Source organism: Plecotus auritus (assembly GCF_963455305.1).
Source record: "Plecotus auritus genome assembly, chromosome: 7".
In the NCBI taxonomy this organism is placed as follows: Eukaryota; Metazoa; Chordata; class Mammalia; order Chiroptera; family Vespertilionidae; genus Plecotus; species Plecotus auritus.
The window spans coordinates 80,537,380-80,563,107 of NC_137774.1; the positions used below are offsets into that span (position 1 = coordinate 80,537,380).

The 25,728-nt window shown below is 42.5% G+C and overlaps 1 protein-coding gene across 4 annotated transcripts in view; it reads right to left on the minus strand.

The window, feature by feature from the left end:
• CPPED1 (calcineurin like phosphoesterase domain containing 1) overlaps positions 1-25,728 on the minus strand; it is a 125,151-nt gene that overhangs the window by 78,427 nt on the left and 20,996 nt on the right. For 3 of the 4 annotated variants that reach the window (XM_080678989.1, XM_080678990.1, XM_080678992.1), the window contains exon 2: positions 17,753-17,971. In XM_080678989.1, the coding sequence (XP_080535115.1) occupies positions 17,753-17,971 (219 nt within the window). Of the gene's footprint in view, positions 1-15,141; positions 15,281-17,752; positions 17,972-25,728 lie in introns of those variants that run through there. The other variant, XM_080678991.1, reaches the window with a different exon arrangement.

Below are 25,728 nucleotides of genomic sequence, written 5' to 3' on the forward strand. Positions count from 1 at the left end.
ATTAAACAGGGTGGGACAAAAGTGGTTTACATTGTTTGTATGGAAAATAATACAATAATTGATAAATAATAATACAAGAATAAACAATTTCACATATTCAGAACTGTACACCTACTTTGACCACTCTGTATGATATGGGAATTACATCTCAGTAAAGCTTTTATTGAAAAACAGCTAGTAGATGTAATTTTATTTATTGGATCGTACTAAATGCAAGACAGTGTTCTAAGCATTTTTTAAAAGTTTTATGAGAAGCCTATAAATAGGTACCATTATTACCTGCATTTTACAGATAAGAAAACTCAGCTACGAAGAGATGAACTAGCATGCCCAAGGTGACAGGGATCCAGGATTTCACTGTAAGCAACCTGACTTCACAGCCATGTTCTTAACAGCTATACATGTACAGAGGTGCGGGCTCAGACAGGGGCCTGGTGGCACTTGTCACAACAGAACACGGGACACACATAAATGTCCACCAATCGGGAACAGTCCGAACACATTCCAGTATCCTCTCCACTAAAAAGAGGGAGGACCTGTGTATATGTTGCTATGGAGAGACAACAGAAACAGCATAACCAGATGATGTGTCTTTCTTGCTTCCATCTGGGCTTTTTACAGAACACTATATACATAAGCGTGACAATTTTTTGTCATCTTTCATGAAAAACTAATAACTGGTTTTCTCTGAGAAGTAGGTCAGTGGTGGCAGAAAGTCTCCCTTTTTGTCTGAATACCTTCTGCTTGATTTGACTTGGTTTTCCAAACTCTGAGCACAGCAATTCTACTCCAATTTCAGGGAAGCCTTCGCTAACCCACCAGACCACATCAGGGCCCCACACTGCATCTCCTCATCTTACCACTCACCACACTGGGGCCACTTGCTCCCAGTGTCACTCACAAAGGCCGCCATTTCATTCCATTCGCATGGCTTTTTCTTGTCTCCTCTCTCTCACCAGCCTCTAAGCTGCCTGAAGACAGGCACTAAGCTGGTTTCTTACTAAGCAGTGCCAGGCACATAAGCAGACCCTCCACAGTGAACTGCTATTATCCATAGACAAACAAATGAGTAAATGGATTAAGGTCAAATTATCTGACTTCAACTGCCACAGTCCAGGGCACAAGCAGTGATTGGTGGGACAGAAGGGCACTAGGACTAGAGACACAGTGGCACAAGCAGCTTTGAGTGGAACTTAAGAAAATGATTTAGTACTTTGATTAAAAACATGTACTTTCACCCTGGCTGGTGTGGCTCAGTTGATTGAGTGTCGGCCTATGTACCAAAAGGTTGCTGGTTAGATTCCTAGCCTGGGTACATGCCAGGGTTTCAGGTTCAATCTCCATTAGGGGGCATGCAGAAGGCAGCTGATGGATGTTTCTCACATCAATGTTTCCTCTCTCTCTCCCTTCCTCTCTCTCTAAAAATCAATTAAAAACACACACACATATCCTCGGGTGAGGATTAAAAAAAACCACATCTACTTAAAAACACATACACATTTACTTCAAAAAGTACACATTTACTTCAAAAAGAACATTCACTTTCATCTACTCCCATAGAATTTATGGAACCATAGAGCTTTCCATTTCAAACCCTTTCCATTATCTTTTCCTAATTGAGGTATGTAAATTCATTGATCTGAAACCTTGCAAGCATAAACATTTACTCACGTAGTGATCCGGTACCACATTGCTAACAGATCAAGCTTAATCAGGTTCTACAGGTTTTTAAATTACACACATTATTAGACAAGATCCACTTAATTTTGCATCTACCTGCTACAGCTTATTACATTGGCTGCTCCCAGACATTTAGAGTAACTCACTGTTGAATCTGTACTATGAGCGAACTTAGGATACAATTAATAAAATAAACTGTTTGACAAAACGGGGCTCTGGTATGATATAAAATATACTTTAATGTGCTTGGGGAAAAAAGATTAAGGAAGGTATATTATCCAAGTGAAATTTCTAAAGATGCTACCTTACATATCAGTATAAAATTTCTTCACAAGAATATTTATGGATTATGACAGCAGTATTTCACCCAAATAATTGTATTAAGAAAGGAGTAGTAAACTTTTTATAAAACCCAAATAATATATATTAAAAAGAACCTACCAATAGTTCCACTAAACTATTTAGGAACTGGAGGGAACAACATCGAATTCCAAACATGTGGCGAGTTTCTACATTCTGGCGATTGCACAATGGGTGTCCTCAGCTGTCTGGGCATTTAAATGTGCTCCGTTTTCCAACCTCATTGTTTTTTTCATTTCACATTCTGATCACTTGACCAATCACTTGATAATTAAACTCCTTTGGGATCATGCTCCTCTTTAGCATTTCATTTGTTGCAGAAAATAGGCCCATCAAAGAGGTGAAATGTTCCAATTCTAGAAAATGAGTGTTCGCAGAAAAAACAATGAGAGGAAAGATGTAAATATTCCCATCAGCTAAAGCAGAAGCTGGAAAGACAGTAGTTTTGTCTACACCATATCTGTTTGCCAGGGGATCTGCAAGCTTCCACAGGAAGTGGGGAGGGTGGAAGTGGGCTCCAGAGCTATTCTGCTCTGAGGGCTGGCCCAGCATCTCTAAGCAGACCATCACGGATTTTCTACCAATGTCCTCTACAGTCCGGTCTGTTCCAAGGGAAAGCATCCCTAGATAGGATTTGAAAACAAGAGCACTGAGATCATCAATGATTTTTGTTCCTTGGCTCCTCATCCTTCTTTTGAGTCACAGAGCCCTTAAAAGATACCATGAAAGCTACAGACCTTTTCCCCACTACTCCCCAAAGCATCTATGCAAATACACCGGATTTTGCCCAGTTTTATGGGTCCCCCTCGCCGGATGAAGCCTATTCATGGACCTGGAACCCAGGTTAAGAAACCTGCATCTAGAATTCCCCAGTTTGATATTATATTTCTTAGTGCCCCAGAAGGGAATTCTCATAAAAATTTTCTTTTAAATCTAAGATTTTCTATGAAAATCTGTGTCTCTCTTAGATATGGGTATAATTTTGTTTCTTTGACAACTTTCTCTTTTCTCCCTGGCTAAACTTGCATCTTATCAACCACAATGGCCCTGTGTGCTTCTGTCTCCCTCCCTCTGGTCTTGATTTCCTATATGAACCTATATTTTCTTTGGTCCTGATTAGTCGATTCTTATATTTTTCCACTGTGTGTTTCTGTTCATTTTAAGCCTTCTCAAACGCCCCATGAACAAAAACATAACACAAGGATCTCTCAATTTTCAGTTTTTGATACAAACACTAGAAACTAAAGAGAAAAAATATGGAAGGTGTTGTTTTTCTTAATCAAAAGACAATTGTTAATTACCTGCTGTTATTCAGCTCGTCATTTATTTTCATTAAATAATCAAACATCCACATTTTCCTAGCTACAATTAAGAAGCTTTTAGCCTTTAATTAAAAGTAGACTTTCTGCATTAAGTTTATACTTTGGTCAATTATAATATCCACATATTGACTATGAAGAGACAGCTCCAACAAGTCAAATAAGAGTGTCCATATGTACACACGGACAGGGCTCTTACCCTGGATCTGTGAATCCGGATGAGAAAAATCTACATTTTCACTAACCTCTAGCTCAGGGGTGGGGAACCTTTTTTCTGCCAAGGACCATTTGGATATTTACAACATAATTCACAGGCCATATAAAATTATCAACTTAAAAATAAGCCTGCTGTATTTGGTCAAACATTTAATTTACTCACCCCTAATGCCTTGGCAGGGCCAGGCCAAATGATTTCGTGGGTCTTATACGGCCAACAGGCCGGACATTCCCCACTCCTGCCAGCTTAGAATTTCCTTCTACTATGACGTGGGCAGAAAAACATAGCTGTATTAATGCTCCTGTGACTTTGTCACCAGCAGAAAGCACAAGGCTTTTTCCTGTCCTGTTACAGCTATTGTAGTATCTCAAAATATTGTTTAAGCTCAGCACCACTTTGGAATTATCACAGTTATGAGCCCCGCCTTTAGATTGTGTTATATAATAGATCAACAAAGAAGCATGTATATCACTGTATCGAATAATTTTTAAAATATTTTGATAACTGTATTTCAATATAATTGGTTTCCTTTGAAATCCCATGCATTTTATTTTAAGCATTTAAAAACATTCTGAGAGGTAGTCCAAAGGCATTACCAGTCTGCCAAGGGGTCCAAGCTGCCCCACTGGGAACAACCAGCAGTGAGTGCAGCCCCTCAGCCATAATGCCATGTGGCAAATGCTGGCGGGGAGGGAGAATGAACACTGACGCCAACTACACTGTTTCTGATGGCGCACCTAATCACAAACAACTTTTCAAGTAATGATCCAAGCTCTCTAATTAGCAATATTGGGTAAATGAGCTCAAACCACTTTCAATCAGCCTCAGCAGAAGGGAGGTAGTGTCGCTGATTGTCTGGCTGCTTTAACAGCGCTTAGAATGGATGTGGAGGAGCCACGGAGCCACAGGTCTGGCTGATTGCTCCTGGTAACACACTCAGCATTCGCCTGCACAATATGCAGGAGGAGCCCAAGTGGGCAGCCCCGCCCATTCCAGGCATATCACTTTCTGGTACTCACATAACCCCCCTTTTATGTTTCTGTATATTAAACTGTACACCAAATTGTCTTTAATTTTGCATTTCTTTGAGCCTAGAATAGGCACTTAAAAATAAAAACTCAAGGCTAATTATACAGCTGAGGAAATGAACCTGAGCAAACTAAGCTTCTTTTAATAACAACAAATTCTACTGTAATAGGGACAAAAGGTTTCTGTTCAATGGAAACTTCCTGAGTACCTCCAGTGTGGTAGGCATGCAGGCCCTTATCACTTACATGATAGGGACTGAGGCACTGGTTGCACAAAAGACACAACATGGAAGGCAAGGGCCGGTTAGTCCCCAGAGATGATCTCCAGGGAACTGGCTAGTGCTCACTCAATGCAAGTGCCAGAACAGATCCCAAACCCAGCCAATCCTTTTGACTTCAAGCCTGAGGAGAAACTGGTCTGGGGCACGAGAAGAATATCTGAAAGCAGCATGGTTTCCATTAGCTCCCACACGGGGAGATTAGCGTGCCTACTTCTGGCTAGGAGAGAAGATTAACGAATCCTGATATTCCAATCCATGGACTGCAATACCGTTATTAGAAGCCTGACATAAACGTCTATGTATCAACATAAAAGGATTTTTCCAGGGATGGAAGGGGGAAAAGTCACAGAACAATGTGTACAAAATGATGACACTGACACAAGACAAGTTGCTCACATACATACCTTTAACTATGGTGACCTTAAGGACTTGGGGGTGGAAGGTGAGCATGGGCTTTACAGTTTATTCTATATGTAGATTTGAAATCTTTACAAAGAGAATCTAGTCACATATTACTTATATAATTTAAAAATCTAATAAAATAACAATAAAACAGATCTATTGCCACCTGAGTTTAAATGCTACCAAAGATTAGAATGAAAATAATTTCATGTTTCCATGTGTCCATATTCCTTATTTCTGGATCAAACATGGATTTTTGTCTGTTTTATTCACTGATGTAGCACAAAGTGAGCATTCAATAAAGATTTGTTTAAAAAATGAATTATTCATTTAATCCAGAACTTTGTGCTGAGTGCCTACCAGGTGCTAGCTCCTTGCTTGCTCTCTTAGGTCATGGGAAACATAAAATGATTTATTTGACCTGCATTCACTGAATACCTTTCGTGTGCCCACAGTGTTGGGTACTACATGAAAATGCACACTGATACAGATACATACACCCACTGCCCTTTAGAATTTAGAATTAAGCTTGGGGAAGGTGAACTTGTAGAGGGTTGGAGGAATGAGATAAGGCCTTTTGTTCGCCAGAGCCTTAATCCTTGCTTTGGTTTTCGAAAATTATGACTCTGAAGCTTTGCTTATCTTAGTCTGCCTGTACCAGAATTATGTTCATGCATTTGTGCCTGCCTAGTTGAGGAAAATGAATACCAACCTTCCTGATCTGTGTGAACAATGAAAGGACAAATGTCTTATTCTTTGCCTGAAGCCCAGGGTACCAAAGCATTCTATCTTTGCTCTGTGACTTTATTCCCCAATTCTGTCCACTCCTAATAGAATTAGAAATCTCCAAGTGGGAAAGGAATCTCAATGGTCATTTCACCAGCCCAGACTATTCTTATATGGACCTTGGCCCAGCTATTCACATCTAATTGAAGGTGAGGGGCTACCCAACTAGAAGAAATGGAACTTTTCAGGTGTCACTTGGATCTTTTCAGAAAAGCAGAATGCCATTTATCAGTAATTCCCATAGCATCTCCCAATCCTAACCACACTCAATTGACTCCTTTCCTCTCCATCCTTTGCAGCCATACCTGCAGAAGCCCAGTCCTCCTCTGTCTGGGAATTAAGACTTTCCACCTAAGTGGATTATTTCGCACTTATCTACAGCAATCACCTCTGTGCACACATCCTCTCTTCTTTTTTTCTTTTTCTTTTTCTTTTTCTTTCTCTTTCTCTTTCTCTTTCTCTTTTTTCTTTTCTTCTCTCTCTCTCTCTCTCTCTCTCTCTCTCTCTCTCTCTCTCTCTCTCTTGTTAATCCTGATGCAGCGACATTTTTTTTCCCATTGATTTTTAGAGAGAGTGGAAGGGAATTGAAGAGAGATAGAGAGAAACATTGATGTAAGAGAGACACATCGATTGGTTGCCTCCCACACAGGCTGGACCAGTCCTGGGATCGAGCCTGCAACCAAAGGACATGCCCCTGACCGGAATTTGAACCCAAGACCCTTCAGTCTGCAGGTTGATGCTCTATCCCAGGGGTCCTCCAACTTTTTAAACAGGGGTCAGTTCACTGTCCCTCAGACCGTTGGAGGGCCGGACTATAGTTTAAAAAAAAAAAACTATGAACAAATTCCTATGCGCACTGCGGGCCCGGGACGAGTCGGCTGCTAAGCAGGACAGGCGGCGGCACCCAGCGGGCCGGATAAATGTCCTCGGCGGGCCACATGTGGCCCATGGGCCATAGTTTGAGGACGCCTGCTGTTATCCACTGAGCCAAATCGGCTAGGGCCATTCCCTCTCTTTTCAATGTTTCAGAATCATTTCTAAATCCAATTCCATTTTTTACTTTGGTACCAACAGAAATGGTCCCAAAAATCCTATATAATCAAAAAAGGTAATATGCAAATTAACCCTCACGCCCTCACAAGATGGCTGCCTATGACCAGGCCAGCAGCGGGGTTAGTGAGGGACGGCCAAACAACTGAACAAGCAGGCTGCGTGGGGCAACCAGGCCTGCAGGGGGGTTAGTGAGGGACGGCCAAACGACTGAACAAGGAGGCTGCGTGGGGCGACCAGGCTGGTAGGGGGGCCGTGAGGGGCAGCCAGGCCAGCAGGGGGTCCAGTTGGCAGTGACCAGGCCAGCAGGGGGGGGCAGTTGGGGTGACCAGGCTGGCAGGAGGGGGCAGTTAAGGGTGACCAGGCCGGCAGAGGGGGCAATTAGACTGGCGGGGGGGCAGTGAGGGGTGACTAGGCTGGTGGAGGGGCAGTTAGGGGCAACCAGACCTGCAGTGGAGGGCAGCTAGGGGCGACAAGCCAGCAGTGGGGGGCAGCTAGGGGCGACAAGGCCGGCAGAGAGGGGAAGTTGGGGGTGACCTGGCCAGCAGTGGGGGGCAGTTAAGGGCAACTAGGCAGGCAGGCAGGTGAGCAATTAGAAGCCAGCGGTCCAGGATTGTGAGAGGGATGTCCCGGATTGGAGAGGATGCAGGCTGGGCTGAGGGGACGCGCCCCACCCCCACCCCCGCTGCACAAATTTCATGCACCAGGCCTCTAGTTCAAACATAAGATGCCCTGGATCATTTTAACTTTGAAACTAAAATGGATTCTGTGTTAACACAGAAGTTAGCTTGGGAAACAACATTAAATCAGAGGGAGGATAAAGACTTCTGATTTTAGTGATCAAAGGTTTCTTAATCTATAAATCCAAAGAGTTCAATACTGAAAATCCATATGTTCTTATCCAAAAGGGTCTGTGCCAAGTAGCATTTGAAATTTGAAGTTTTTCAAACTTTAAAATACCAATACTGGGCATAGGGCAAATAACAAATAACACCTGAAGCTGGATCTTGAGTATTATTTCCCTAGCAAATATATGAACATATGAATATTCTTCCTAAGTAGGATAAATAGAGACTATAAATAGTCTCATGCCAGTACAGGTCAGTTTTGCTGCCAACTGAATTAAGTTTCAAAATTATGATAAACCTCTTAGTTTTCAGAGCTTTATGAATTTAGGAATGGCAGGTAAGGGATTATGCATGTATATATTACCCAACACAAAGAACCAGGTCTAAGTCTCCTGACCATTCCACATAAAGATCCTTTTAAAGCAAAAATGTTTGTTGTCTTCCTCGATATTTTCATCAAGTTCTGTTTAGGAAGCCCTGAATGGCAGAAGTCACCCTGATTTGGTTAATTCAAACTGGTTACAAAACAAAACCTACAAACTTAAAGCATTTCCCTTTGAAAGCTAAGCATGATAAGACTAAAATACTGATAGCTTCCTTGCTAAACACCATTATCTTTAACAGTTGAAAGGACTTTTCGCAAACCACTTGCAAACACACAAAAATTGTACATAATACATTTGTTGGCAGAGAAATGGCACCAGGTGTTAGACCAGTGGAGTCAGACCAGACCTCAGTTCAGCAACCTCAGTACTTGAGTGCTGACTAAGAAAGAATTCACAGCCAAGTCTCAAACTACAGGAGAAAGTTTATTTAGAAAGTAACAGAGGTAGAAGTGAGTCGTAGCAGAAAAGGGCTCAGGAAACAAGTTACAGAGGCAAAGAAGGACCCTTGGAGCTTAGGAGAGAGAGGCAAGGAAAACGCGCCTGGGGGAACAGGGTGGGGAAAGGCTCAGGCATAAGAGCCTCACCTCTTGAGGATATTTATCTGGAGACCTCAGGGGAGGACCCCAATAGATATTCATCAGCTTTCTAGCTGTGTCTGCTCTGGGCCTTGGTCTCTACTGACTGGTCAGTGCCAGGGCAGGGGGTCATTAGTCAGTGCAGCTGGTCCTGAGGTCAGCCAAGGTGTCACTTATCTGGTTTTGCTGTTTTGGGGGCCTGGAGCTGAAACTTGAACTGAGGCCTAGATGTATTTGATGCACGTCAAAAGCTCATTGTCCTGGGGGCTTAATGCTTAAGGACTGTTCACCAGCCCCCTTGTTTGTTCCCCCCTCGAAGGGGGTCTAACACATGACTAGCAACATGCTAGGGGAGGAAAGGTCAGGGAGGGTCCGAACCCCATAACCAGCGATATGCTAGGGGAGGAAAGGTTACCCTAGCACAGTGGACGGCAAACTCATTAGTCAACAGAGCGGCAAACCGCGGCTCACGAGCCACAACCACAGTTTGCCAACCACTGCCCTAGCATATCGCTGGTCCTTGTTTTCTCAGTTTTGCCCATTGCTAAGCACCCAGAGCTTTCTGCCCCAGTGACCTTCTGCACCTGGCCTATCGTCTTTGCTATGCTCTTATTGTCTAACTGCCTACCACACACATTGAGAAGCAAAAAAAAAATGCAGGGCCCTGTGGCCCTGTGCATTTTAGTCTAGTAGTTGCTTCTCAAACTTGACTGTCCATAAGATTCACCTGAGGATCTGTTGCACTGCTGACTGTCTCACTGGGTCTGGGCAGGTATTTCACACAAGGTCCTGGCTGCTCTCTAGGGCCCACCCTTCTTGTAGGTGGCTGCTAGGAGAAATGCATGAAGTTTGGAAATACATGGACTTGAGTTAGATCCTGACTCCACCATTGACATGCTGAGTGACCCTGGGATAAGTACTTAACTGCTCTGAGCCAGTTACCACCATCAGTAAAAAATGAAAACAACAGTGACACCTCCTTTTCATGAATATAATAAGTAGGTGAGCTAGCAACAGTTCCTGGCAGATAACAGACCTTGAGGTCCATCCTAGGCCATCTGTGGCAGGCTACATAATGGGCCCCCAAATCTGAATATGTTATCTTACATGGCAAGAGGGGAATTTGCAGATGTGATAAATTAAGGATCTTGAGATGGAGCCGAAACCAGTTTGGCTCAGTGGATAGAGCGTCGGCCTGCGGACTGAGGGGTCCCGGGTTCGATTCCGGTCAAGGGCATGTACCTTGGTTGCGGGCACAACCCCAGTGGGGGGTGTGCAGGAGGAGGCAGCTGATCGATGTTTCTCTCTCATCGATGTTTCTAGCTCTCTACCCCTCTCCCTTCCTCTCTGTAAAATATCAATAAAATATATATATATTTTTTTTAAAAAGGATCTTGAGATGGAGAGATTATCCTAGGTTATCTGAATGGGCCAACGTATTCACAAGGGTTTTTATCAAATTAAGTAGGAGTAATAGAAATATGAAAGAATCGAAGGTTAGACAGAAGATGCTCTTTCTGGCTTTGAAGATGAGGGAAAGAGCCTAGTGGGTAGTCTCTAAAGCAGAAACCTTTAGAAGGAAGGCTTCTCTGAAGATCCATGTGAGACTTCTGACTTTCAGCATTTTAAGAGGATAAATTTGTGTTGTTTTCAGCCACTAAGTTTGTGGTAACTTGTCACAGCAGTCATAGGAAACTAACACACCATCTAGGAATAATGCTAACGCAGGCTTGCTTCACGTCACATAATAAAGGATTCTCTGAGGCTGAGTCACCATCTGAAAGGAAATCAGGTAACAGCTGACCACGTGAAGGTCAACACACAAAGAATTCTTCAAGGGGACTTTACATCAAGGGAAGAATTCCTTCCACATTTTCTGTTTTGATTGGTTATGGCAATTTTTAATAAACAGGGCTGGACACGTGTGTTAATAACAAACTATACTAACGGCAGAAAGGAATCTCTTGCACTGTAATTGTATCATCCTGTTCCCACTTGTCAGCTTCCCACATAATTGCTGAAATCTAGCAAGGCCCCTAGGGACAGTATCAGTGGGTCGATGCCTTAACATCAGGAGGACCGAAGAAAGTAACCCTGGGCTTAAGAGTGAAGGATTGAAAATCAATGGTCTCAATATTTGTACAAATCTTCATTTGCTATTTATAACGTGGCTTCTCCCATAAAGAAACTTAATGAGAATAAAAAATACCAGGATAACAAAAAAGATGTCTGTAGAATGAAACATGTTTTGCCCTGCATTCTTCAGCTCCAACAGCTCCTCTTAGCATCTCTGGTTTTGCATTTCCCGTACCAGACTCTGAGCTCCGTGGAAGGATCTGGGTATCCAACTATCACATGCGCAGCATCTAGCACTGTTACTGGCACTTAGTGTGCACACAATGAAAATTTGTGGATGAATAAATATTATGACAGATATTTGCAATGAAAAAGCATATTATGACTTTCATTAGGAAAAGAATTACCCATAAAGTTCTTTTTCTCCAGTTTGAACCTAAAACTACTTGGCCCAAGATATTACTTATGTGGAATTAAAAGTATGCTTTCTGATTTTATTTGCCTATTAATATATGCATTTGATAATGAACAATGTGCTAGCTAAGCAGTCAAAGCAAATAATTACTTTTCTAGTGTCTGCCCCTGAATAAAAACTAAATGAGGAGGAAGCCACTAATTGCGTATTTAAAAATGATAACTAGTTTTAAAACATTCTGTTTAATCTCAGACCACAACACTCAAACAGTCACAGTCCTTTCATTGGCTCAGTTACAACCCTACAAAACAGCCCAAATCTTCAGAACAGATATAAATTGCTTGGGTCGCACTGAATATAAAATACATATTCAAACCAGTTCACATTTATGAGGTCTTCTGACCAATAGTAGGGCTGATCATAAAAGCCATACCTTTCCATTTTCGGGGCTTCCTCACAACCAGAGGGTCCCCAATCACCAACACCAACCTCATTCTCAAGCTCCTTCGGGCCACAAGATTCCCTAAAGCGGCAGCAGTAACCCACTGCAAGGGGCATCAATTTGATACAGGACTCATTGCTCTAGGGAGCAAGGCAGACAGGGAGGCAAGAAGGGCAGCCACACACCAGCCTGCAGAATCCCAGCTCTTAGCTATGCCGGCTCTTAACCCCTACTACGCCACTGAGGAACTCTCCCGCCTCAAACAGGCAGGAGCTGTTTGGGAAGGGGCCTGGCTCACCACAGCAGAAAACTGATCTTCCCACAACAGCACACACCCAAATCCTAACCCAGATTCACAACTCACTCCATGTAGGATATAGGCCTTCCTTACATTCCTTCTCCCCCTAATCATTTGTCACCAGATGGCCACATACCTCAAGAACCTAACAGTCAATGTTCTACTTGCTCTCAGACCGCTCCCCAGCATGCCCTCAAAACGCCCCCATCTTTTCCCACTAACCAGGCCAGAGGACAGGTTCCCAGTCAAGATTGGGAGGTTGACTACACACACACACACACACCCTAAGGCGTTTCAAATATCTACTAACCTTCGTAGACACTTTCTCTGGGTGGGTAGAGGCCTTTCCCGCCACCTCAGAAAAGGCTACTGAGGCATTTAAGGCCCTCACTGAACATCTTGGCCTGTCCACCTCTCTACAGTCAGATAATGGTCCGGCCTTCATCTCTAAAGTCATCAAAGGGGTTGCCACTGCACTAGAGATCTGCCAAAGTCCGCATATCCCTTACCATCCTCAATCCTCTGGCAAGGTCGAGAAAATTAATTCAATCCTCAAACAACACCTCACTAAGTCTTGAGATCTGAGAAACCTGGATCACCCTACTCCCTTAGCCTTCATTCGCATTCGATCAGCCCCTTGAGCCCCCACATTCCTCAGCCCTTTCGAGCTTATGTATGGCAGACCATTCCTACTCTGAAACTTCCCAAATGCCTCTAGCCCAATGGTTCCCAACCTTTTTTAGGTCATGTTCCACCTAAGCATCTCTAAAATCCTGAGGCTCCCTCGTGACATATAATTCTTATTATTCAAAAAGTGAACTCCTATTCACGTGAAGGAAGCCTAAAGGGCCATTAACTTGGTCTAAATAAGCTTCCAAAGAACATGGCATCCATGAAAGAAAATATAAAAGAACTAAAGGACAGTTGAAATACTGAGGAAGAAATCACTAAGAAACTATTAAAAAATAATATGAAGTGATATGAAAAAAATAGCAAATAAAGTTTCAAAATATATGAGAACTGAAATGCATAAATATGTCACAATATATATTTATATGCAACCATAAGAAATGCAAAAAATTCACTGTTAATAACTCATTCTCGAATTGCCCCCCTTAAAAATCAAATTGCCCCCCTGTGGGGTGTGTGCCCCACGTTGGGAACCTCTGCTCTAGCCCTTTGGGAGATTATCTCCGCACCCTCAACCTCACTTGCCACCTCCTTTGGCAGCATACCAGCCAGTTCTCCCCAGGCCTACCACTGACTCTCCCCTTGATCCTCCACTACAGCCGGGAGACTGGGTATTTCTCCAGGCATCCTACAGCACGGGGACGCTAAAGCCCGAATGGACATGCCCACACCAGGCACTCCTGACCACACCAACAGCTGCCAAGCTACAGGGATATCCATCCTGGGTCTACTCCTCCAAGTTGAAGCGAACCCCTGCACTGCAGACTCCACCACCAATCAGCTTGTAGCTGAGTGTCAGCCTCGGACCAACTGGCCTCAAATTGACAAAAATTTCTGAGGAACCGTAAGCCCTGGACCCTTACCCTACTCCCCTATGAGCCAGGCTTCCCCCATTGCTTATTCAAACCAGTTCACATTTACGAGGTCTTCTGACCAACAGTAGGGCTGATCATAAAAACCGTATCTTTCAATTTACTGTCCTTTTGTGCTGGTCCCTGTCTTTTGGCCCCTGCCCTGGCCAGCCCCCTCCCTACTGCAGAACACTTACCCTATCCTTCCTCAAAGAAGTCCCTTCTCCTTTTCATCCCAGGACTGAACAAAGTTACTGACGTTCTTATGGGATCGTTATCTGCAGGGAGATTTCAAAGACTTTTCCTGGGACCAAATAATCTGGCTAGAAGTCAACTCTGGGGATTAACTTAACTAGAATTTAGCCTGGGAGGCCCTTACTCACTCTTTATTCTGGCTGGTAGTACTCCTCGGAGTCTCCCTTGTCATTTTTTACTTTTTAATGAGCCACTGCCTTAAACCATCTGGTTGAAATTACGCCCATATCTGTTAGAGTCTACAATGATCCCCAAGTCTTCTCCTCCTCTTATTGTGTATGCAGGTCTACCCCATACCTCTTAAACACCTCCTAAGTCCTCACTATCTCTCTCGAACCCTCAACCTAACACATCACCTCCTCAACACCACCAACCCCACTCTCGTGCAGGACTGCTGGCTCTGTCTTCCCCTCTCATCAACGGCAGCCCCTACACGGCAGCCCCAACCTCCTTACACACATGGGCCAACTCCAGTCTATCCTTCCACTGTAAGGTACATGGAGGCCCCTGTTCCAACTCTTGTGCCTTGGTGAACTTTATAACTTCCAACTCACAAAAATGACAAGAGGAACGCTCACAGGCAGAGCCATTCAGTCACTCCAGTCATATTTAAACAACATAACTGATAACTGAACACTCATCCAACAAAGTCTCCACTTTAGGACCAGTTACAACCAACACTGTCCTAGCACATCAGGCACCTCTTTGCATCAACAGAACAATCACAGCCGGAAAAGTTTTAGGATATCTTGATCAACGTTTATGCAACTTTACTCTCAACCTTCAACCTTCAGCCTTCCACCAACTGGGCTATTTCATAACCCAACAGCCCCTTTTCTGAACCCATGTGCCTTCCTGTTTGATTATCAGCCTTGCCCATCATCTCAGCAACCTTCCCAACGACCGATACCTCCCAGTTCTGTTTAGGTCGACCCCTTTCCTGTGCTAGCTATTGCCCATGGCAGAGTTGCAACTCTCAATTACAATCTAACTGCCGTCAACTCCCCTCCCACGGACTCACACATTCTAAATTTTGGGTGGAGACAGAGAGGAAATATATCTTTTTTGAGAACACCACCACTGGGGCTACACAGGTCAATCCCAAAGGCCCTTTCCAGCCCCTTATGGGGGCAACCTTGGTGGAACTTTGTCTGGAAAAATGAGAACAACAAGATCACTCACCTCTTCACCAGTGAGAACACTGTCTGCTTAGAAAATCAGGGAATCTTTTTTCTGTGTGACACCAATACCTGTCTCCCAGCCAACTGGACTGGGACCTGCACCCTAATCTATTTTGCCCCAAAATAGGCATTGCCCCTAATAATCAGTCCTTTAAGTTTCCTCTAACTGCTTACCCTCAGTCCTGGTCTCTTTCTGGTGACAATATGACTGAATACATTAACATAATTCAGAACAAGTAGTAAACATCTACAAGAACATGTTATATAATTCTAGCGAGTCCCATAATACTCTATTTTTAAAGAAAAGAAACCAGACTGTCAAACCTCAGAAGGAAGGCAGGGGAGGGAGGGAGGTAAGAGATCAACCAAAGGACTTATATGCATGTATATAAACATAACCAATGGACACAGACAGTAGAGGGGTGAGGGTATGTGCTGGGGGGTAGAAGTGGCCGGGGAGAGGTCAATGGGGGAAAAAGGAGGCATATGTAATATTTTAAACAATAAAGAATTTAAATATTTTTTAAAAAAGAAAAGAAACCGGACAGAAAAATGTTAAATTCAGAATCTGATTTTCAAGTGTCCAATAAAAACAGAAATTTGCTCACTGTGTGGTCCAGCGTTGAGTTCTCTAGCTAATGCTACAGTGCTTATTGATTCCAAAAACCCAGCTAACTGCAAATCAGACCATTTGGAAATAGCATTAATCTGTCTGATCAACTAACACCTTATCTTGGTTTACTTCAAGTCCTGCTATGACTTTTAACTCTTTTAGAAACTGAGCACTCTAACTCTTTTAGAAACTGAGCACTTTAGCACTGTACAAACTCAGCACCTAGGAACCCTTGGCCAAGAGTCACCGGGTGGCAAGACACAGGCAACTAAGCTTTTACCTCTCTATAGAACAAAACTCACCACCTTCCTGTGAATGTGTTTCTGTACTAAGCCGATAAGATGTTCAGCAACTGATTGGAAGTACAGAGTCAGTCATCTGCCACTGTACTATATAGCCCCAGACTGTTGAGGTTTTAAATTCTTGCTGCCATCAATGGCTCCTGGTTCAGAAACTGAGGCCTTAAGAAGGTAAGGAGTGTGTCCAAGATAACCCAGTGCATCAGGAGCAGATGTGGAGCTGAAGTCCCAGCCACCGAGCCCGAGTGTTCAGGTCTTTCTCCACTAGTTTTTTCTCCCTCTTCTCCATCCGGCCACCTTTGTAGAGGCCCAATCACAGGACAGGCTACTTCTCTAGAGGTTACATCACTGGATTCTACATGCTAGGAGTGGATGACGTGGGCATGTGCACATTGATGAGTTTGTGTAAAATGCTAGTAAACAGATGAGGGAAGGTCTGAGGGTTCTCCCTGCTGATTACACTGCCGGGAGAGCAATTCTGGGTAGCCCCTTTCCCATTCTTTTATCTTCCTTCTGGGAGTGTTTTGCAGAGGTAGGACTGAAGACAAGTGAGCCTTGATGGGGAGAAATTAGTGCACTTTGGCTTACTGCAAAGGAACCTTGGCTTCTAAAGGTGTTAGACATCATTGCAGGAGTCTTGGTTTACAAGTTAACATCAGATGAAAACAAACACCTACAGCCACTGCAGTGTTTTCTGCAATAGTCCTTGGTCATTGCTATTCCACTATGCAGAGTCCAGGACCTAGATAAGAGTGGCCATGGATGCCTGCTCTGCCTCCCTGAGTGGCAGGGGCAGTTTCCACTTGCTTATACTTGCTCATTGGGCTATCAGAGAAGGATATCAGCGTAGGGGAAGAAAAAAAGAGGAAGTGACTTCTAGGAGGCATCTATTATTTTCCCATTCCCAGCATCATAATCTTCTTTAGGGGACCCATCCTGTTCTTCAGACCACGTAGCTGCAGCAGAGTGGACCCCACACCCTGGCTTCTGTGGGCCATATGAGCTGGTTGGGTGTGGGTCTGGGGCTTTGACTATACCACCAAGAATAAGGTACTTTCTTTCTGTTGTGGCTTCTGTAAGAAGGTATAAACCTACAGCCCCAGGAACCACTACCTAGAGAGAGCCTACATGAGAATGAAGTCAAGCCAGAGGAAAGCAGGGCTGAGCAATGGAGACTCCAAGTCCCAAAACAACCTCTGAGTCTATAGATCCAGCCATACTTAAAACCCAACTCTACCTCTGATACTTATAGTGCCATTAGGTAATACCTTAAAAACAATTAATCCAGTTTAAGTTAGATATCTGTCACTTGAAACTAAAAAAGCACTAACTAATACAGGAGAAATAAAATTGGTAGAAGAGACAATTACATTTATGGATATAATTATCTGGAAGCAGTTCAAGTTTGTCCCCTGGAAATAAAGCAAGGTGACACATGGGGTTCTGCTCCATTTTTCATATTAAGCTCAGATCATCAGAACTGCAGCTCTGCCTAATTACTGTGATTAAACTCACCAAATTCTAAATATAAAATGAGTGTGCATTTTTCTGTTGTTTGATGATACTGCAACAGTCATGAAGACGAGAAATGAGCCATTACCGAATAAAGAAAACTTTTAAGAGAAATCATTTTTTTTCTGACCAAATGCAGTTATAACTGGGCAAAGGAGAAAAGGTCACAGTGACAACCCGGATCTTACCTGGCATGGCATGGATGAGGTCCCCACACAGAACGAAGAATCTGGGCTTGGGTTTCAGCTTGTTGATGGCCTGAATGGCTTGCTCAGTTAGACGGATCTCCTGCCCCCACTCATTTCCACCATTGTCACAGTCCCCAGTGGACCAGGCCTTCATCAGTCCAAATTGTGGGTCTGCACCCTGGATAAAGTAGAATGGGCCTTTCCATTCCCTTTCCTGTTCTTTAAAAAAAAAAAAAAAAAAAAAGAGGAGAAATATTATTAAAGCTGCCAGGGAAAGCATCCAGGTTACCATGCAAGTAGATACAATATTTTTTCTTAAATTAAGTAAGTCATTTTAATAAGCTGCTGTTCAAACATACCATTTTCCTGTCATAGTCTAGAGCAGTGGTTCTCAACCTTTTTAATGCCGCGACCCTTTAATACAGTTCCTCATGTTGTGGTGACCCCCAACCATAAAATTATTTTCGTTGCTACTTCATAACTGTAATTTTGCTACTGTTAATGAATCGTAATGTAAATATCTGTGTTTTCTGATGGTTAGGCTCTACAGCTCGCGACCCACAGGTTGAGAACCGCTGCTGTAGAGCCTAAGACCATCGGAAAACACAGATATTTACATTACGATTCATTAACAGTAGCAAAATTACAGTTATGAAGTAGCAACGAAAATAATTTTATGGTTGGGGGTCACCACAACATGAGGAACTGTATTAAAGGGCTGCGGCATTAAAAAGGTTGAGAACCGCTACTCTAGAGGATGTTGATTTATACTAATTATGCCTGGGACCTGGTGTTTCCCAAAGGCCAGGACAAACCATGTGGGCCTCACAGCCATGCAACAAGCTATTTGTTTAAAAGCTAGCTGGCCAAAATGGAGCTCAGAGGCACAATAGCCTACTATAGAGAGGATATTAATGTTCAATAATAGGTTTTTAATTAGAAATAAAAAACCCAATTGAAAGCTGCCAGAAGTATTATATTTAAATTACTAGGTGAAGTACTCTCAAATCTTTTAGCCAGGCTTAATGGCACAATTTGCACTGTTTCAGGGGATGTGACAGAATTTCAATTACAAAACTTGGAGCTCAGAAGCTCTGGCTATCTGGTGGGATATGCCGTGCCAGAAATAAAATGTTGAAATGAGTTAGTTGATGTGAAAAAAAAAAAAATCGATGCTAACATTTCAAAGGCAGCATGATGTGGGCATAAGTGAGGTGTGATGATTGGGGGAGGCAGGGCAGGGGAGGGAAGAGAAGGGATTCTTGGAAAGGGAGCTAGGTCACATGCACTGAAATGATCAGGCTTGCCTTCCTATTGGTTCCGCTGGCCCAAAGCTTCACCAGCCACAGGTATCTACCCTTTTCTGCCAAAGAACCACAGCCAGTGCCTGCTTCTTCAGAGCTGGAAAGACCGTTCCTGGGCATGGAAGCCCTGCGGATTGCAAACTTTTTTTTTTTTTTTTTGGCCACAGGGTCCTTTCTTCAACCAAAACCTCAGGTGGCAGACCAATGCTGTAAACACGGAGTTATCCCTGTCCAACTGAGATCTGGGGATGGCACAGTCTGAAGCCCCCTGATCTGCAGCCCTGGTGTTTACCCTCCAAGGAAACTGAAGCCCAGAGCAGTGACCTGCCTTGCCCAATGGCCCAGCAGCAATCAGTGACAGGGATAAAACTATCCCACTATCTTAAAACTGTTTTATTTTAAAAAATAAATTAATGTATTTTCCATGTTAACTGAGTAAATGGCATTTCTTTTGGAAGTCACGAAAATGTTATAATTTCCAAAACTCCCTGGAATAATCTCACGTCTCCATGATCGATTCATTTGTTTACTCAGTAAGCACTTACCAAGAGCCTAGTTTCCCAGGCCCCATTCGGGGTGCTGACCAGACAGGGATGGACCAAGACAGGTGAGGTCTCTGGTCTCCTGGGCTTAGTTCTCATGGGGGAGATAGACAAGGACATAAGCAGAGAATTGAGCCAAGGACTATGTGAGGATGAAGAAGGAAGCGATGGCTAATTTAAATTGGATGGAGAGGGAAGGCCTCTCTGAGATGGTGTCATTTAAGCTGAGATCTGTACAGCAAGAAGGAACCAGTTGTATGTAACCTTTTAAAATCCCATGGCCACCCTCCCACCCACCATACTTAGCTTACTATCATCTTAAAGTGGACCTCTGACTTTAGGCTCTCCTTCCTTCTTAATTCCTTTATCAGAACTTAAAGACAGCCATGCAAACAAACATAACCACCTGTACATACTTTATAGAACAAATTGTATATGCATGATAATCCACCAGTTCTTGACCTACAGCTCAGAGTGTTACAGCAGCTGCTTGGTGAATCACAGCCAACCTGAGCTCAACCTGAACAAGGACTGAAGGAAACCCTGATGTATGCATCTCCCTGCTAAGGACAGTGAGCGATCCTGCAAGATAATAAATTCAACTCATTCACTGAGCCCTTACTATGTGTCACAAAGGCCCCAAAGATCCCTGTGTCACAATACATCCTTGTACAGCCCCTCCTCTTGAGTGTGGGCTGGACCTGGTGACTTTCTCCTAATAAACAGAATACGGTGATAGGATGTCTGTCCCTTCAAGAAGTAGGCTAAACCAAGATATAGAAATAACCTAAATGTCCTATCTAAATGAATGGATAAAGAAAATGTGGTATATACATATTAGTACATAGAGTGGAGTATTATTTAGTCTTAAAAAAAAAAAGATCCTACCATGTGGGACAATATGGCTGGACATGGAGGACGCTATGCTAAGTGAAATAAGCCAGTCACAGAAAGATGAATATTGTCTGATCTCATTTATATGCAGATTCTAAAATAGCCAAGCTCATAGAAGTAGAGTAGAACGATGGTTGCTAGGGACTGAAGGTATGGGAAATGGGGAGGTGATGGTCAAAGGGTAGGAAGTTTATTTATGCTTGACAGGAAATTCTGGAGATCTATACAACATAGCGCCTATAGCTAACAATAGTGTGTTGTACACTTAAAATCTGCTAAGAAGATAGATCTTATGTTAAGTGTTCTCGCTACATACACACGTAATAATAAGAATAACAAGAGTATGATATTTACTTATCGCCAAACTAAATGAATTTACACATCAAATATATACAGCTTTTTACATGTCAGTTGTACCTCAATAAAGTGGTTTAAAAAAGATAGATTAGGCTTAAAAAAAAAAAAAAGAGTGTGGCTTTCATCTAGCTCACTCTTTCTCACTCTCTCTCCTGGAACCCTTGCTCTGAAGGAAGAAGCTGCCATGATGTGAATAGTTCAATGGAGAGGCCAACATGGCAAGGAACTGAGGCAGACCTCTGGCCCACAGCCTGTGAAGGCCCTCCATGCAACAATCCAACAACCACATGAGTGAACTTGGAAGAAGAGCCTCCCTAGTCAAGCTTCCAGATGAGACCACAGCCCCAGCTGACACCCTGACTGAACCCTGTGGGAGACCCTAGGTAAGCTACACTTAGATCCTGACAGGAACTGTGAGATAACATATGTGAGTTGTTTGAAGCTGCCAACTTTCAGGGTAATTTACTACACAGTAATAGATACCTATGGGTCAGGCATTAAAAATAAAGGGTCAGGAAGGAGTCATGGGAAAAAACGAGGTTCTGTTTGTGTTTGAAAGTTAATTGTTAGCATCATTTATTTATTTTACTTGAATAACAACCATTTTGCATTGATGAAAGGGTTTAGCTATGTTTCTGTTTCTGAGACAGATTGCAGAGCTGTTTAAACTTGGACATATTAACCAGAACCATATCAGGGAGGTAACAGTCACCCCGAGGTTGAAGCATAAATTCGTGCTCTACAACAAACAGGATTTATAAACAGTTTTCTACAACAAATGTTTTAACAAGCATAGTTTCCTATGACAGTCATTTTCAACTGGTGGTGCCATAAAAATTTTTTAAACATGCAAAATCTGACTATTTGGTCAGGCATGCTGACCTCTTTTCTCTTAGACTGTCAAATAAAAAAATCACAACAGCCAACACAACAATAGCTGTCCGGTATGAATGAATCAAAATCATACCTATTTTTTCATCAGATTAGCACAAAAAAAAATAGAGTATATTTTTTGGTGTGCTGCAGAATTTTAGTCATTAGTTTATGTGTGCCACAGGAGATGAAAAAGGCTGAAAATTGGTAGTCATTGTCTCGAAAGGTATTAAAATAAAAATTTCATTATTACTCGTTTATTTAGTGAAATCTTAGCTAGAATCTCATTTTATGATAATAATGTATAAAATAAATAGATTTGACCTAAAATGTATGACAGCTCACATTTCACTATTCCATTTACCTTATGTACTTAATAAAGGAAATTTGTTGACTTAGGACTCTGCATTCTCAAAAGCACCTGGATTTTTTAAGATTCCTGCTATAGAAGCTGGTGGTCTTTGTTCTCATCTTAACTTTAATAAAGGCTGAATTAAAGACATTTGAGGCCTGTAATCGTTAGTTCTAAAAGGAAGAATCTTTTGTATACATTTATACTTCCCCCAGCCCCTCAGAAGGGCAAATTTTTATATTATGAGAATAAATTAACATTTGCATTAAATTATTTCACCAAAGTCCAGAGTTACCCGCAGAGCAGGGCATAGGTATTAGTTAGCTGACATCCACAAGCGCCGGAGGAGAGCTTGTGATGCTTTCCCTTCCAGGGCAGAGCAAGTGTCTTCCCCCTGGAGGAGCCCCGATGCTCTCTTCAGACTCCCTGAAGCGCTGTTCTGGCAGTTCAAGCCGTGGAGTTTGGATATACTGAGGTCCCTTCCTAAAGCACCCTGATACACCATGAGCAATAGAAAAGACACGTTAAAGATCCAGTAGGGGGGAGAGGGTTGTTTGTTTTTTTCCTAGTCAACTTAAATATGAGACTGCCTGGTTAAAGAGTAATGAATGACCATCCCAATTAAGCAGAATTGCCTGGAAATGGAGGCTAAGCCAGAGAGAAAAGGCAAGGGTGACAGAGTGAGAGTGAAGCAGGCTGCACTGGGGCCCAGAGGGCGGGACTGGGCCGACACCTCAATCCTCAAGGTGTGGCCAATGAACCACCAGCAGCATCACCACCTGGGAGTTAGTTTGTGGTAAAGGCAGCATCTTAAGCCTACCCTAGAGTTAGAATCTGCATTTTAACAAGTCCCAGGTGATTGAATGTAAATCCAAATGTGAGAAGCACTGGCCTGAAATTAAGGAACTGCTTTAACATGTTCATAAGACACAGAAGCAAAGTGATTGTTGTTTCCCTAAATTGAAATAATGACTTGGAGGACTTCCTTGTTGTTGTTGTTTTTATGGTTTTGCGTTGTTTTGTATATGTTCCTATTCATTTTTAGGTCCCTGTCTGTGCCCAGTTCAGGTATTTGGTCCTAAACATTTCTTAGTATTATTCATCGCTATCTAATCATCACCCTTTAAATTGCCTGTACCACTGAGCTAAGTGAGCCCGTTCATGGCAGCCCATCCTGGAAGGCCAAAGGCTTACCTTACAGAAGCCCACCTTTTCCCAATGAAGAACTTGAAACTGTCAGTGATGGAAGGGTTCCCAAAGTTACTTTAACCAACCCTCTCATTTAACCAGTGGGGGATACTGAGGCCCAGCTAGGGATCTTAGTCATGGCTCACGTTCAAGGTCACTCAGTTAATAAGCAGCAGCTTTCACTGTTCAGAATCACAATGTAGCCAGGCCAATCTGAAGAGGAGACGGCCACAAAGAAGATGGAACATGCCTGAGCTGCCCGGAAGTTGTTTGCCTCCACAAGGACACTTTTGTCTCCAAAAAGTCTCCTTTGAATGGAAGATTTTGGTAAATAAGAAGACTGGACACAAAGATAATGCTGGCAAGGCCCCGAACAATTCCCTGGTACGCTGTGATGCTCACAGTTCCTGCCAACAGCACAGGACTGATACGGAGTGGCTGGGGGCCGGCACATTTATCTTCTGTGGGATGCTAACTGGTGATTTCTCCAGAGATTACAAACTCCAAATCTTTGGATATGATCTGGCTAGCAGATGTGTTCTATTTGGCTCATACAGTTTTTATAAAATTTCAAATTTGTTGCCAAGATTTTTTAAAAATATGTTTTTGATTTTTTAAGGGAGATAGAAACATTTGATCGGCTGCCTCCTGCACACCCCCTACAGGGGGTTGAGCCCGCAACCTGGGCATGTGCTCTGATAGGGAATCGAACCAGGGACCTCTTGGTTCATGGATTGATGCTCAACCACTGAGCACCACTGGCCACGCTGTTGTCGCCAACATGTTTAATCATGAGTTTCACATATACACCTGGCTTTATGATTTCTCATGGAAAATGGCCATATCAGGCCCCATTTGAGTGTGCCAATGTCTGGCTGGGGCTGAGCAGTGGCTGCCCCTCTAAAGAGGCATGTACTTTCAAACTCACCATGGTCCACACCTGGCCCAATTCACCACCGAACCCCTGTAGATAGCTGTAATGACAAGCCATTTATCTACGGTAACCCTTCCATTTTGCTCAGTGGTGTGGAAGAGGAAACTAAGCAAGGTCAAGAGTAAAGAACTTGATGGAGATCAACAAGGAGCAGAACCAGGCCTAGTATGCTCCAGAGCCCCAACTTCAGGGCAGGTGATCACAGAGGGGAAATTACAGAGAACTATCCAGGTAGGAATACTAAAGTCTGTCCAAATGACAAGCCAGAAAAATAAGCTCTGAGTTACCATCATAAATTACCGTAATTTATTGTTACTATTGCCTAGAGCCCTAGATCAAACAGTTAACATAGCCTAAATCAAAATTTTAAATTAATTTAAAAATTATTTTTCAAAGAAAAAGTTGGTCTTAGAAAGAACTTTGATTCATCCATCGTATAGAGAACAACAAAATTTGGCCACCTACTGATAGAGATTGTCATAGTAACCATCGTTCAAAATTAAGGGATAAAAAAAACAGTGAATTTTGGGTGCCATTACACTATGGATAGGAAAGGCTTCTGAGTCTTCTTTAAGCATGATCAAGTGCAAAGCAATTGCATACAGAGAAAAATTAAACACCTTTAAAAATTCACACAATGCCTTATCATTAATCCTTCCTATGAGACTATTTATGTGCCAATATCCTGTCTGAAAGATAATCAAATTGTAATCACTCTTTGCATTTGCACTTTTAATATCATGAACTAACTGTTTTCTCAAATTTGTCTCTGGCAATATATTTCCTCTCATTTTTATTATACCTTTTGGGCATATTTGTCAATTGTTAATGAAAGCTGACTTTTTAATTTATACCAAGAATTAGAAATTTCATTGATCCTTTCGCTATTACCAGTTAATCAATGACTAACTATAATAAATGTACTCCCCAAAGCAAATGAATCACTGCTTTCATCACCCAACTAGGAAAAGGCCTATGGGAGTTAGTCCTGTCATTAATACCTAGTACTGTAATAATTTATGCTCTCAAGATGTGCTAAACCTGTTACTTTATAGGCAACTTCAAATACTTCAAGGTGAATGCAATGATAATTTAATTTTTATAAAGAAAAGCCTCATTTTCTACATCTAGTTTGCCTTTTAAAAGACAGACTTAAAATAATAAGATACTGGTTAGGAAGTTTAATTAGCAGGCAGTCTGGTTAACAAGATTGCTGTTGTTACAATACCACATTATTGCACTGTAAAAATATTTCAAAATTCAATGTTTTGGCTCCTATTAACTAATCTGACTCAAAATAATACATGAATTGGGACTACAGGGACCACACTTCTCCATTTGACTAGAAGCCACAGAATTAACAAGGAAGCAGAGTAGAAAGCAGTTTTTTGTTTTTCTGGACATGTCCAAGCTCCCAACTTGTCCATTTAGCACTTTAAAGTCAACATTCCCACAAGCAAATTTATCATCTTTCCTTCAAGACTGGCTCCTTCTCCTGATAGCCCAGATTTTGACACCATGGTCCTCAGTCC